The sequence below is a fragment of the Mastomys coucha genome, unplaced genomic scaffold, assembly GCF_008632895.1.
Source record: "Mastomys coucha isolate ucsf_1 unplaced genomic scaffold, UCSF_Mcou_1 pScaffold5, whole genome shotgun sequence".
Classification (NCBI taxonomy): Eukaryota; Metazoa; Chordata; class Mammalia; order Rodentia; family Muridae; genus Mastomys; species Mastomys coucha.
This window is the reverse complement of record NW_022196911.1, coordinates 112,717,429-112,731,784: the sequence shown is the minus strand read 5'-3', so window position 1 is coordinate 112,731,784 and position 14,356 is coordinate 112,717,429. Positions and strand designations below refer to the sequence as shown.

The 14,356-nt window shown below is 50.7% G+C and overlaps 1 protein-coding gene and 1 long non-coding RNA gene across 8 annotated transcripts in view; one reads left to right on the top strand and one right to left on the bottom strand.

The window, feature by feature from the left end:
- The first annotated feature begins 2,985 nt into the window (after positions 1–2,985).
- Exoc7 (exocyst complex component 7) overlaps positions 2,986–14,356 on the top strand; it is a 20,024-nt gene continuing 8,653 nt past the window's right edge. The window contains exons 1-8 of one of the 7 annotated variants that reach the window (XM_031351513.1): positions 2,986–3,134; positions 3,286–3,351; positions 4,716–4,900; positions 5,082–5,187; positions 9,155–9,377; positions 10,104–10,271; positions 12,650–12,742; positions 13,480–13,548. In XM_031351513.1, coding sequence (XP_031207373.1) covers positions 3,075–3,134; positions 3,286–3,351; positions 4,716–4,900; positions 5,082–5,187; positions 9,155–9,377; positions 10,104–10,271; positions 12,650–12,742; positions 13,480–13,548 — 970 coding nt within the window. In that variant the 5' untranslated portion in view covers positions 2,986–3,074. Of the gene's footprint in view, positions 3,135–3,285; positions 3,352–4,365; positions 4,493–4,715; positions 4,901–5,081; positions 5,188–9,154; positions 9,378–10,103; positions 10,272–12,649; positions 12,743–13,479; positions 13,549–14,356 lie in introns of those variants that run through there. The other 6 variants (XM_031351512.1, XM_031351516.1, XM_031351515.1 and 3 more) reach the window with 6 other exon arrangements.
- On the bottom strand, positions 8,708–9,276 carry LOC116077164. The gene is made up of 2 exons (XR_004113181.1): positions 9,119–9,276; positions 8,708–8,903 (listed from the first exon to the last, which is right to left on the bottom strand). It is a non-coding gene; the product is annotated as an uncharacterized LOC116077164 (long non-coding RNA).

Sequence of the window (14,356 nt, the reverse complement as noted above, 5' to 3'; positions counted from 1 at the left end):
AAAACAAAACAAAACAACAACAACAAAAAACCTTGTTGAATTTTTGAAACAAGTAACTAAAACCAAGCAAGGTTTGTGTATTGTGTATTTGGATATATTTTAGATAGATAGATGATAGATAGATAAGTAGACAGACGGTCCTCAAATGCTTCAGAGTTCTGCAGAATATGCCATTTAAGACATTTTAATAAAAAAGGTTTCTCATGGTAGAGAGACACATGAGCTCTTGGTAGCACCCAACCTCCCCTTAAGAAGATGATGGGCACAAAAGAACACTGCCCTCTAGGGGCTGCTTCAGATGTGGCACCACTGCCAGCACTGGGCTACCCACTGCCCTACCTCACCTGTAGACCTCACACTGTGCAAACTGTGGACACTGGGGAGCTGATAGCCTCATTTTGCCTAGACAAGGTAAGACTTAAGACTGTCCCTCCCCTCCCCCCACACATTCCCACTTCCCATGGAAGTATGTCAAATCTTCTGGCCTGGTGGCGGAGGGCAGATGCCCCACCGCCCCAGAGGAACAGGTAGCCAGTAAGTCTCTGTCATTGTCGTAGACTCGGAAGCGGCTAGCTCTGCACTTCCTGCTTACTCAAGTGAAATTTATCCTTCTCAGGGTTGAAGACTGAACAGTTACAGCTTGATCAGCTTTCCAGTAGCAACCATGGCTTAAGCAACCATCTTGGTTATCTTCATATGTAAAATGCAGGCCGCAGGCCTCACTTTCCTGGAGCTACAAGTCTGCCTTACAGTTTTCCTTGTTAGCAGGTTCAGAAAAAAGAAGCTCACAAAAGAGGCGTAAAGTTGACAAGACTTGAAAGAATTATGTTGTGAAGGATCTGAGAAAGTGCCTTAGGGTCTAAGGAGGTGTTTTAAGGTCAGCAAAAGCAAATAGAGGATGTGAAAGCTTAAATGGTGATAAATGATTTAAGGGGGCTGGAGAGATGGCTCAGAGGATAAGAGCACTGTCTGCTCTTCCAGAGGTACTGAGTTCAATTCCCAGGAAGCACATGGTGGCTCACAATCATGTGTAATGAGTTCTGGTGCCCTCTTCTGGCCTGTATGGCAGAACATTGTATACATAATCAATCAATCAATCAATCTTTTTTTTTTAAAGATTTGTTTATTTATTATATGTAAGTACACTGTAGCTGTCTTCAGACACACCAGAAGAGGGCGTCAGATCTCATTACAGGTGGTTGTGAGCCACCATGTGGTTGCTGGGATCCGAACTCAGGACCTTCGGAAAAGCAATCAGTGCTCTTACCCGCTGAGCCATCTCACCAGCCCCTCAATCAATCTTTTTTAAAAAGAAAAGAAAATTATTTAAGGTATATGTGCCTCGGATTTCTTTCCTTTGCCCACTTGACACAAACCCTCTATAGAACTTTGAACTCACCAAGACAAGACAAATGGACTAGACATTGTGAATATAATAACTCTTACCCCAATAGTTGTCACAATTGTTCTTGCGTGTATATAGTTTACTGATGTCAGAGATAAATCCATTTCTTGGTCTAATGGGGGGAGGATGCTGCGAAGATTAAACCCACAAATGACTATGTTGTTGTTGTTGTGCCCCGTTGATTGCTGCGCTGGCAGGATAATTAATTATTGTCATTTCTATAGTCCATTACCTGCTTTCTATATGTAAATGTTTGTTCTTCCTTACCTGCCCAGAAGGTGTTTCTCTGAGATTAACATGTTAAAAAGAAAGCTGCCAGGTGAAGTTTGCATAGCTCTCAATGGCAAAAGAGCACAGAGATATGGACTGGGCGTTGTCCTGCCGACGATTGGGTCAGACTGGATGACTAAGGAGTGTGGCCTTTGAGGAATAGAGTTGGCAGTTGGAGCCGGGGCAGGAGGGGAGAGATAGAGGGACTGAAGCAGAACGGAGCAGGGCAGGGAGGTAGAGCAGAGAGGAAGCCGCACACTCAATGGCAGGGAAGTCTGGTTGAGTCTGGCGGGCTAGCTGAGGGACTGCACCAGTAAACAGACAAACAGCATTATACTATACAGATGTCTCTGTGTCTTTATTAGGGTGGGATCCCACAAGCCCTGAATTATCTATTGTGAGCCACTCTGGAATCCAGTCTCCAGACTTGAAGAGTTAAGATATGATCTGCAGAAACAAATTTGTCACGTCCATCACGAATCAGGGGTTAGCCAGCTGGAAAGATGGCTCAGCAGTTAAGAGCACTTTCTGCTCTTCCAGGAGGAGGCCTGGGTTAGGGTTCCCAGAACCCACGTGACAGCTCACTACTGTAAGGTCAGTTCCAGGGGGATCAGATAACCTTCTTCTGGCCTTCCCGAGCCTCAGGCATGCAAGTGACATACACACGGGCAAAGCACAATTAAAAAAAAAATCATAAATAAATCATGAGCTGGTGAACTAGTTCAATAGGTTAAGCCACTTGCCACCAAGCCTGACACCTGAATTCAATCCCTCTGGGACCCACACATGGGAAGGAGAGAACTGTGTACCCTGTGTACCGGCTCCGTGCCAGCCTTTGCCTCCTGCCTTCCTCCCTGCTTTTTATCGGGTGAGCTGGGTTTGGCGGAGCACACCTTTCTTTAAGTCAGCACACCGTAGGCAGAAGTCGGGTCTACATAACCTATTCCAGAACAGCCAAAACGGTCTCAAAAAAAATTTCAGGTATATTGGTTTGCTTGATTTTCGGTTTGGGAACCAAGTCCGACTGTGTAGCCTAGGCTAGCCTGGAATTTACTATGTAATCCGAACCGGCTTCGAATTTGTGAATGGTCTCCTGCCTCAGTCTCCCAGTGTGAGAGTGTGAAGATGTGAGCCCGCACTCCCAGCAAGGGTCTGTCTTTGCAAGGAGCGAGCAATCTATGCCTCAGGTGAGCAGCTCTTCCAGCCACAGTCAAGATGGCGTCGACCCTCAGCCCTTTCGCAAGCTGGCAGGCACACACTTACGTCTGCCACTCCCAACATGGCGCCACCGGAGCTTCCGGGGGCGGGGCCGAGGGAGGAAGTGGGTGTGGCGGGGACGGAGGCCGAGAAGGGTTTGGAGCTGAGAAAGCGGGGAGTGGGAACAGCGTAGTCCGCTGCGATGATTCCCCCGCAGGAGGCTTCCGCTCGGCGGCGGGAGATCGAGGACAAGCTGAAGCAGGTGAAGCCACGGAGAAAGTGAAGGGAGGGCGCGCAGGGGCATCGAATCGGGGTTGAGGGGGGGTGGGGTTAGGGTAGGCCGTGGTGCTGGGTGGTGGTGGTCTCCCTTCACCGTCGGCGTGTGCTGATGCCCTCCTCTCCGCTCCTCGCAGGAGGAGGAGACGCTGTCCTTTATCCGAGACAGCCTGGAGAAGAGCGACCAGCTCACTAAGAACATGGTGAGTAGCCCCCCGGCTGGGAGGCTGCAGACAGGCTCCCGGGCCCCAGAGAAGGGGCGTGTGACGGACGTGTCCTGGCGCCGGAGTCCGGGGACCTCAGCTGTGATGTTGCTATGTGGACATCTCTTTCGCGATGGGTATCTCCGCTCCCCGGTCTCCACCCCCTCACGGGGGATACCGCTGGCCTGGACCTGTTACTGTCTGTCCTTCTGCAAACATTTAGGGATCCCTTGGACATGGTCTGTTACTGGCCTCGTATCATTGCCAAATTCCAGAGATGGATGCTCGCCTGGAAGGTTGATCCAGTGAGATACCGAGGCAGCTAAGTCCCAAGGGGCTTTAGAAACAGAACTATCTTAGAAATCCCCCATGCCCTACAGCTTACTTATGTGGTTCCTGGTGGTAAGGCTTGAGTTATGGTTAATTTATCTGGTAACAGAAATGTCAGCCTTCCAGTGTGTCTGTGAAGGGGCCTAAGGAGTGCTTCACACTGGCTGGTGTATGATAGATGCTTTAAAGGTGCTCATATTTTGTGTTTAGTCGCAATAATAAAGTCGTAATACTTATTTAGTGAGAGATTTACTCATAGGCAAAGAGTTTTTTGGTTTTTTTCTTAGGTAACAGTAGTCTATTTGAACTATTCTGGGTGAAGCTACTTTCTGTTCGGCCTAGGAGAACTTAAGAGAGAACAGAAATTGAGATTTGGCTTTCAAGGGTAGAAAGGAAGCTATCTGGAGGTGATTTAAAAAAAAAAGATTATGTATAGTGTTCTGGTTGTATGTATGCCCACGTGCCAGAAGAGGGCACTAGATCTCATTACAGATGGTTATGAGCCACCTTGTGGTTGATGGGCATTGAAGTAGGACTTCAGAAGAGTAGCCAGTGCTCTTAACTGAGCCATCTCTGCAGCCTGATTATCATTTTCGTTTTTTAAAGCAAATTTCTTTTATGTGAATGAATGTTTGCATGTGTGTACGTGCACCATAAATAGGCAGTGCCTGCAGAGGTCAGAAGAGGGAGCCAGATCTTCTGGAACTGGAGTTACGGGCAGTTGTAAGCTGGCTGATGTGTGTGCTGGGAACTCAGTACAAGTCCTCTGCAACAGCGGGGTCCTCTCTCCAGCTTCCTGGGAATGATCATCGTAAGCAAGAGTTGGTTTAATGTTCTTCTCACCTTAAGATGAACTTTCAACCAGTTTATGTTGAGCCAAATACCAGACTAGGGATACAGTCATAGCAAACAAGTCGACTTGTTCCTTCCTATGGGTAGCTTATTGTCTAGAAAACCAAGAAAAGATGGGAAGTGTCTGTGAGTGTTTCCAGGACAGCCCCGAGAGCCATGAGCTAGAGGAGTTCCTCCCGCAGGTGTCTATCCTGTCGTCCTTTGAGAGCCGTCTCATGAAGCTGGAGAACTCTATCATCCCTGTGCACAAGCAGACGGAGAACCTACAGAGGCTGCAGGAGAATGTCGAAAAGACGCTGTCCTGCCTGGACCATGTTATCAGCTACTACCACGTAGCCAGCGACACTGAGAAGATCATCAGAGAGGGGTGAGTTTCATGCAGAGCTCTGGTCACATAACTAATATCTCCTGGACTCATGGCCCGAGTCCTTAGATAGAAGTAAAACGTATTTGAGCGTAGAGCCCCTCGTATCTGTTCTCTTCCTCTCCTGCAGACCATGTCCGTAGTCTGTCCTCCAAGGCTGATCCAGCTTTTTCTTCTTTCGCAGCCCCACAGGTAGGCTGGAGGAATACCTGGGAAGCCTGGCCAAGATCCAGAAGGCTGTGGAGTACTTCCAGGACAATAGCCCAGACAGCCCCGAGCTCAACAAAGTGGTAAGAGACCTGGGGATCAGTGCAGAAGGCTGTGGAGTATTTCCAGGACAATAGCCCAGACAGCCCTGAGCTCAACAAAGTGGTAAGAAACCTAGGGATTAGTGCAAGACAGACAGACAGATGGACATCAGTCCCTGTCCCAGTCTCACGAGGGACATGTGACAGTTCAAAGTAGTATGTAGAAGCCAGGTGTGATGGCTCATGCCTAGAACTTGTGAGTTTGAGGCCAGCCTGGGGTATGTGGTATTCCAGACTGCCCTGGGTTATGCAGTGAGACCACATCTCAAAATGTTAAGCAAACATATAGAAGAGGAAGATACATAGCATTCACAATGTACATGTTAGGTCCTGTGCCTTGGGACTTAGAGATATAATTTTCCATCATACTATTTCAAATGTAAGTTTAGCATTTGATTTTTATATATGGATTGGAGATTTCTTCACAATGGTAAAAAAAAAAAATATCCTGTACCTAGGCATGGGGCCTCACACCTGTAATTCTAGGACTCGGGAAGGTGAGGCAGGAGGATTGCAGTAAGTCCAGATTGGCCTACATATGAGTTCCAGGATGGCCAGAGCTACATAGCCAAACGACTCAAAGCTGTAAAGCAAAGCAAACACATAAACTGTATAAAATCGACCATTCTAGCCAGGTGTGATGGCGGGCAAGTACCTGCATTCTTGGTACTTGAGAGGCAGAGGCAGGAGGATTGCTGCAAATGTGAGGCCAAGCTAGGCCACATATCATATTACAGGCCAGAGAGGGCTTGAAAAACAAAACCTAAGCAGCAGTTGTCCCCCGTGACCCCTTGCATGAGTTGCAGTGACATCCATGGCTTTCCCACCAGTTCCTGCCCATCTATCTCTAGAACCTGTCATTGTCCGGAGCTCAAGCTCTGCACCCATTTGACACTGAGTGCCAACCCTGCCTTCCCTCCCTCCTTCTAATTGGTTCTGTTTATAAAGGCTGTGTGTGTGTGTGTGTGTGTGTGTGTGTAGGCCAGAAGCTAACCTGAGGTACAGTTCCTCAGTAACGACACCTTGCTTTTTGCGGCAGGGTCTCTTGCGGGTACCTGTGGATCACTGGTTAGGCTAGGCCAGCTAGCTACTGAGTCCCAAGGATCTACCTTTCTTCAAGACCCCTGAGCAAGGATTAAAAACACTCACCACCCATAAATTACCCTCTGATTTCCACACATGCCATAGCACACGTGTGTACTAAAAACTTTTCTGTTTTTTACTTCTGAGACTGGTCCCATGTAGAAATATGCCTGGCTCTCTCTGTAGTGCTGCCGTCCACCACACCCAGCCCCATACCTGGCTCTTACGTGGGCTCTGTGACGAGACCTGGGCTCCTAGGCCTTGGCTGCTTTGTTTTAGCATAATTATTATTTTTGTATTTTTGGGGTTTTGCCTTTTCTTTTCTCTTCCCCTTCTTCTTCTTCTTCTTCTTCTTCTTCTTCTTCTTCTTCTTCTTCTTCTTCTTGTTATTATTATTATTATTTTTGCTTTTTCAAGACAGGGTTTCTCTGTGTAGCCCTGGCTGTCCTGGAACTCACTCTGTAGACCAGGCTGGCCTCGAACTCAGAAATCCGCCTGCCTCTGCCTCCCAAGTACTGGGATTAAAAGCGTGTGCCACCACTGCCTGGCTCATTTCAAGACAGGGTTTCTTTCAGCACGTGGGAGGCAGAGGCAGGTGAACCTCTTGAGTCTAAGGCCACTTTAGACAGCCAGGGGTACACAGAGAAACTTTGTCTTAGAACCCTCCCCCACGCCCACCCCCCAAAAAGACAGGGTTTCTTTGTATAGTCCTGGAACTTGCTTTGTAGACCAGGCTAGCCTTGAACTCTCAGAGATTTGCCTGCCTCTGCCTCCTGAGTGCTGTGATTAAAGGCGTGCGCCACCACCCTGGGTAGCATAGTATTTTTAAGGTTATTTGATTTGCACCATATATCAGTACAGGATTAAATACCTTCTTATTACCAAATAATGCAGATATGCCATGTAAAGAAATGATGTATTCAGGCTGGAGAGATGACTCAGTGGTTAAGAGCACCGACTCTCTTCCAGAGGAGAGGATCCCAGCACCACATGGCAGCTCACAACTGTCTGTCACTCCAAGATCTGACACCCTCACACAGACACACATTCAGGCAAAACACCAATGCACATAAAATGAAAATAAATTTTTAAAAATAGTTAAATAAAAGAAAAAGATTGCCGGGCAGCGGTGGCGCACACCTTTAATGTCAGCACTTGGGGGCAGAGGTAGGCAGATTTCTGAGTTGGAGGCCAGCCTGGTCTACAGAGTGAGTTCCAGGACAGCCAGGGCTACACAGAGAAACTGTGTCTTGAAAAACCAGAAAAAAAAAGAAAAAGAAAAGAACTATTCATTCATTTTATTTGTGTTGTGGGCATATGTGCTCTAAAGGATAACTCAAGCAGGTCAGGCTCGCCTCTCTCCTTCCCTGTGGCAGTCAATCTCTGAAATCAAACTTGGAACATGGCAGCAGACGCAAACGCACAGAACCATGGACTGTCTTGGCTGACCTAGTATCTCACATGTGTCCAACCATTGATCACATGATGAGCACTTGGGTTCTTTCTGCTTCTTGCCCATCGTGAATACTGCTGTATGAATCTTTGTGTTTTCCATGCACGATTTGTAAATATTTTTTCAGTCATTTTTTTCACTTTCTTGTTGATAACACTTGACACTAACTTGCAATAATCCAACGGTCTTAGTCAGGGTTTCTATTGCTGTGATGAAACACAGTGACCAAAGCAAGTTTGGAGAGGGAAGGGTTTATTTTGCATACACTTCCATATCACTATCCATCTTTGAAGGAGGTCAAGACAGGAATTCAAACAGGGCAGGAACCTGGAGGCAAGAACTGATGCAGAGGCCATGGGGGCTACTTACTGGCTTGTTCACATGGCTTGCTCTTCTTATAGAACCTAGGGCCTCCAGCCCAGGGGATGGCTCCACCCACAGTAGACTGGGACTTCCGCCACCAATCAATCACTAGTTGTCTTAGTCAGGGTTTCTATTCCTGCACAAACATCATGACCATGAAGCAAGTTGGGGAGGAAAGGGTTTATTTAGCTTACACTTCCACATGGCTGTTGATCACCAGAGGAAGTCAGGACTGGAACTCGAGCAGGTCAGGAAGTAGGAGCTGATGCAGAGGCCATGGAGGTTTGTTCCTTTCTGGCTTGCTTCCCCTGGCTTGCTCAGCCTGCTCTCTTATAGAGCCCAAGACCTCCAGCCCAGGGATGGCACCACCCACAAGGGGCCCTACCCCCTTGATCACTAATTGAGAAAATGCCCCACAGCTGGACCTCATGGAGGCACTTCCCTAACTGAAGCTCCCTTCTGCGATAACTCCAGCCTGTGTCAAGTTGACATAAAACTAGCCAGGACACCAATTTACCTACTTTTTTCTTTTTCAAATTTGTTTCTGACAAGTACACAAATTAACAATGACAATGAAAAAAAAATGCTTGATAAGCCGAGTGATCATCAAGTATTTTTTTGTTTGTTTTGGGTCAGGGCCTCTATGTTGTCATGGCGGGTCTCAAGCTCAGAGATCCACCTGCCTCTGCTTCTTGAGTTATAGGATTAAGGGTTTGCGCTGTCACACTTGGAATGACCATCAGTCTTGAGAAACAGAAGGGAAAGAGAAGTGACCAAGTCAGGCTTCCCAATGTGTCCTCTGTGGGATAAAGGAGGAGCTGCTGTGGCCTGTGGAAGCCCGGGGCAGGAGAGGACGGGGCCCGGGGCAGGAGAGGACGGGCCCCAGGGCAGGAGAGGACGGGGCCCTGGGGCAGGAGAGGACGGGCCCCCGGGGCAGGAGAGGACAGGGCCCCAGGGCAGGAGAGGACAGGGGGGCCCCCGGGGCAGGAGAGGACGGGGGGCCACCCAACCCACTCAGCAGCAGCAGCCTGCCTCCTCGTGTCCTTGCAGAAGCTGCTGTTTGAGCGAGGGAAGGAGTCTCTAGAGTCAGAGTTCCGCAGTCTCATGACCCGGCACAGCAAGGTCGTCTCCCCTGTGCTCATCCTGGATCTCATCAGTGGTGATGATGAACTGGAGGTCCAGGAGGATGTGGTCCTGGAGCACCTGCCTGAGAGCGTGCTCAAAGATGTGGTCCGCATCTCCCGCTGGCTGGTGGAATACGGTCGGAACCAAGGTGAGAGTGCCCCCTCTGTCAGAAGAATGACAGCTTTTCTCCCCTCCCACACCCCAACCCTTTTCTCTTTTTTGAGACAGGAGCTCACCATAAAGCTCTGGTTGTCCTAGAACTCTGTGTAAACCAGGCTAGCCACGAACTCATAGATCATGCCTTTGCCTCCTGAGTACTGGGATTATGTTTGCTCCCTCCCAGTCATTGCTCACATCTTTGGACAAAGTTAAATCTAGATGTTGCCTTTGTTTTTGTTTTTTTTTGTTTTAGATTTATTTTCCTTTTATTTACATGTGTATTGTGTGTCTGTGTGAATATATGGCGTACATGTCACATGCATGCACCTGCCGAAAAAGGCTAGATGAGAGATAGAATCATATCCTGCAACAGGCTTGTGAGCCATCTGCCATGGGAACACACACATTTACATACACGTCACATCCCACACACATAGAACAACAACAGACAGAACTCAGAACAACAAAAACAAACGAAGAACAGAACTAGTGTGAGTTGGTAGGGCGGGTGGTCTAGCTCTGGGGACGAGTACTTGCCCAGTATACAGGAAGTCCTGGCTTTGAACCCCTAACCTGACAAAACAACAAAACCAGTGGAGGATAGCTTTGCCCTCTGAGACCTTACTTGGTTTGAGAAGAGGTCACATGATCAGCTGGAGAGTGGAGGGAGGCGTAGGGGCCCCGACAGCTTACCTTCCTTGCTATCTCTCTGCAGATTTCATGAATGTCTACTACCAGATCCGCTCCAGCCAGCTGGACCGCTCCATCAAGGGTCTGAAGGAGCATTTTCGCAAAAGCAGTTCCTCCTCTGGGGTTCCCTACTCCCCCGCCATCCCCAATAAGAGGAAAGACACGCCCACCAAGAAGCCCATCAAGCGGCCAGGTGAGTGCCCACCTTAACGGGTTAAGTAAGCAGCGCAGGGATCCCTGGAGTCTGGATCATCGTGGTCCGCTGTGGGTGGGCAGCCAGCCTTCTGGAGCTCACGCCTATGAACCATGCCGCACTCACAGGGACACAGGATAGAGAGCAAATGGCCCTACCCAGTAAGGCCTGGTAGAGATGGGAGGGGCAGGGTCTCTGAGGCAGGGTGGAAGAGCCCGTAGGTCAGAGACTCCCTAGACCTCTCACTGTGAGAAGCAGCAGGCACTCTAGCCTTCCAGAAAGCCAGAGCAGTTAAACTTCAACATGGCTGAAAGGTGGGCACCTGTTGGCAGTGAGACTGGAGTGTGCTGAAGGCAGCCATGTTCACCCTCCTCACCTCACATCCAGTCTGTCAGCCTGGCAGTCCTTTGCCTCAGGAGAAAGGATACCCTAGAATTGGGGTTACTACAGTAGCGCCAGAAGAGAAAGCCAGAGGGCTTCCAGCTGCTCAGGCATGCCTGGGGACACACTCTGCTAGCATCTGGTCTTGTGCAGGGCTCACACCCTCCTTTTCCAGTCACCTGCTGCTCCTTGGTCCAAGGGAGGCTGCCTTCAGGGCGTGGTGGCCTCAGGAGGAATTGAATTGTCTTCTGTCTTCAGAGAGTGTCCTGCATTCCTCACTAGAGAATTTGCTATGAACAGTGACTCTACTAACCCTCCGTGCTGGGCTCTCTCTGCCTGCATGGCTGGCCAGTCCATCTCGGTGCTTTCCTTGCGTGGGGAGGAGCTGTGTCCACGAGGCTGCTGGGGCATCAGCTGCTCTCTGCTCTCTTCCTCTTCTTGCTGGTCCCTTGACAAGCCCACTGGAGGCTCCAGAAGCCTCTTTGCCCCTTCCCAGTTTCCACTGACCATGCAGGTCCACGCCTTTTAGGAGGAGCGATCTGAAAGCTCAGCATGAACTGAATCTGCCCTTGTGGAGGAGAGTACCTTGCTGTGAGGCCCTGTAGCTTTGTAGGATTTTAGGAGTTGACAGGAGGGAGGGAGTTTAAACCTGAGGTGAGGATGATGGAGTCAGGCCCTTGGGGCATCTGTTCCTGCTCTGAGGTCAGAAGACCTGCTGGCCCCATTGGTGATGAGGCACTGACCTCAGTACCTGCCTTTATAATTGGGTACCTGATGGACTCGGTCGCTGCCAGGTCAGCATCTCCATGTCCCTCCAGCCAGGGTGCTGGTTAGGTTCCAGCTGAGCCCGCGGCCCATCTGCTCCTGGTGGGTTGTTGAGCAAGCAGCAGGAATCTGACTGACTCATTACTAAGGTGCTCACAGAGGAGGGAGCGTGGAAGGAAGCAGATGTGAGCTGGCCTGTTGAAAGTTAATCCCAGTGTGGTACAAAAAGAGATAAGCCAGCGGAAGCCCGCCCCACCCGTCCTCGTCCTCCTGCTGCTGGGCGCTTGAGGATTGGAGCCTTGCTGGGCTTGGGTATGTGGTGGGAGTCTCCTGGAAAGCGGTGCGGCTAAGCTCCTGGATGACCTACCTCCCAGTACATTTTGCTAACTTGAAGCTGCCCTGGGGCTGAAATGCTGCTTATGTCCCCACGTTGTGGGCTCCAAGATGTCTTACTGCAGGAGCTGGCTGGCTGCAGGAGTTGGCTATCCGGAAGGCCGGCTCCAGGATTTCATTTGTACTCACTTGTGATACTCACTGTTCTTTCTTCCCCCATGGCGAGAGCATGCGGTCTTTACTGTGGCTCACCTTGTGGGTGGCGACTCCTGTTGGCCCCTCCCTAGCTTTTCAGCTTGTCACCATTGCCTTGTGGCTAAGTGCCTCGCAGGGTGTGGGAGCCTCTGCTTCTGGGTGTCCGCCTCCATCTTGGTTACAGCTCCCCAGGAAGCTTAGACCTTTCTTCCAACCCTGAAGGCTGCTTGCCCTGGACTGCTGGTTAGCTTTTGTCTAACACTGAGCATGCTCAGGGAACTCAGCCTGGAGCCCAGGCTGGTTTCTAGGGAACCCGCAGGTTGCCCTGTCCTGCCCTTAAGTGTGAGAGCTTTCTGTTAGCTCCTCCATCTACTCCATCAAGTAGACCACTCAGTAAAACTCTCTACTTTTCCTGGTGGATCTTTGTGAATCTTATTTTTGTCACCTTCTGTCCCTCTTACAGTGACTCAGATCCAGACCTGAGGGACAGTAGAGAGCCCAGGGTTGTTTGAATGCCTTTTCTTCTCTCTGTCCTCAAGGGTGTCTGGTGACCCTGGCAGAGCCTGCTGGCAGAGGTGTTGAGGAGCATGCTCGCTGTTGGGCGGTCGAGGGTGGGTGGGGTGAGCGGGTGGAGGGCCGCTGCCGTTCTCTCTCACTCACTCCCTAGGTCTTCCTCTCTCCTCTCTGTGTGGCTCTGGTGACAGGGACGATCCGTAAGGCTCAGAACCTTCTGAAACAGTATTCCCAGCATGGTCTAGATGGGAAAAAGGGGGGCTCTAACCTCATTCCTCTGGAAGGTAATCACCCTGTGCCCCCCCTTCCACTATGTGTCGCTCACTCATCAGGCAGGGCAGAGCCTCCCCCAGGAGGGCCGTGGGACGATCCTGACGGGCTGGGTGGGAGTGGCAAAACCCCTGATGCTCCTCAGGCTTCAGCAGGCCCGAGGACAGGTTTCTTGGCCTTGGCTTGATCCTGCTTGGCTCTGCCCTTCCTAAGACTCCTCCTCCCTGTCCCTGTCCTTGTGTCCTGTGTAAACTCAGAGAACAGTCTTGGGGCAGCCCTTTCACGCCCAGATCAGCAGGGCAGGACCAAGTCGGTCAGGGCCTTCTGGCTACCTGCCTCTGTAGAAAGAGTACTTCATGTAGCTAAGGGGACAGGCTACCTGAGGGACATGTCCCTCCAATCCTGTCGAGGGAGGGACCCCAGCCCCTTACACAGAAGGCTGCCCCCCTTCCCTCGGCAGTGCCATATTCACTCAGTCTCCCTGGGGTCATGCGCCTTCTTTGGTCTCCCTAGGTCAGGAAACACACAGCCAGGGGTGGTCCTGAGACTCCCTGCGAGTCAGGCTTGAAACGGCTGTTCCCAGTGGGCTTTGAGGCAGTGGAAGGGCTCAGAGCCCTCCTCAGTGCCCCCTCCCTAGCCCCACTTCACGCTCCGCTCCTGGAGATCAAGGGCTTCTTCCCCACACCCCAGGGGCAGCTGCCTGGCCCCCAGATAAATGCTGCTTGTGTTTGTGCGGCCAACGTCTTGCTAGGTCACGAGCATGATTTCCGAGTTAAGCACCTGTCGGAGGCCTTGAACGACAAGCACGGGCCGCTGGCTGGTGAGTACTGGAGCCCAGCCCCAGGGTGGCCAGACACTGCCTGCGAAGCAGCTCCCCGGATGGCCTGCTGTGTTCTAAGGATGGGCCTAGACTGTGGCCTCACTCCCACTCCAGGCTCCTTTGGGCCCGAGGTCTCCTTGCCTCTTGTGAGATGGGAGTGCATGCTTGGCTCTTGGGGCCTAGCCAGAGGAGCAGCTGCAGCTTGAGCTTGGAAGGCAGGCAGGAGGGCAGGTGACTCCTCCGAGGTCAAGGAACCTGGATCTCACTTCTTGGAGCCTATCCATGCCATACAAAACCGGACTCTTCTGTCCTGGCATGCCTGCCATCTTCTATTAGTGGAATGCTGTTTCCTCCTGGAGCAGCTCAACATGGAGACGCTGAGACCCACTTACGTCTTCTCAGATTTTTCTCTTTTGTTGAGGTAGAGCCTCACTATGTACTCCAAGCTGGCCTTGAACTCAGTGGTCACACCCCAGCCCAGCCACTTGAGTGTTGGGATCACACTTGGCCAGCTCATTCTTCCTAGAATTAGCTCTCCTCTACACACGCACACCCACACCAGCCAGCCTCATAGGCTATAGCCCACTACTCCCTAACACTTTCAGGGCCCGCTGAAGTTGGTAATGACCTTCATAGGAATCACGTCCTCCAGCTTGAGGACCACAGTGACTCCCTTCTTAAAGTGGACCCTGCCACCTGCCTACCCTAGGCTGCCCTCTTTCAAGCAGTTCCGAAGCTCAGAGCTGGGCTCAGACACCCTCACCCAGGAAGCTGGGCTCAGACACCCTCACCCAGGAAGCTGGGCTCA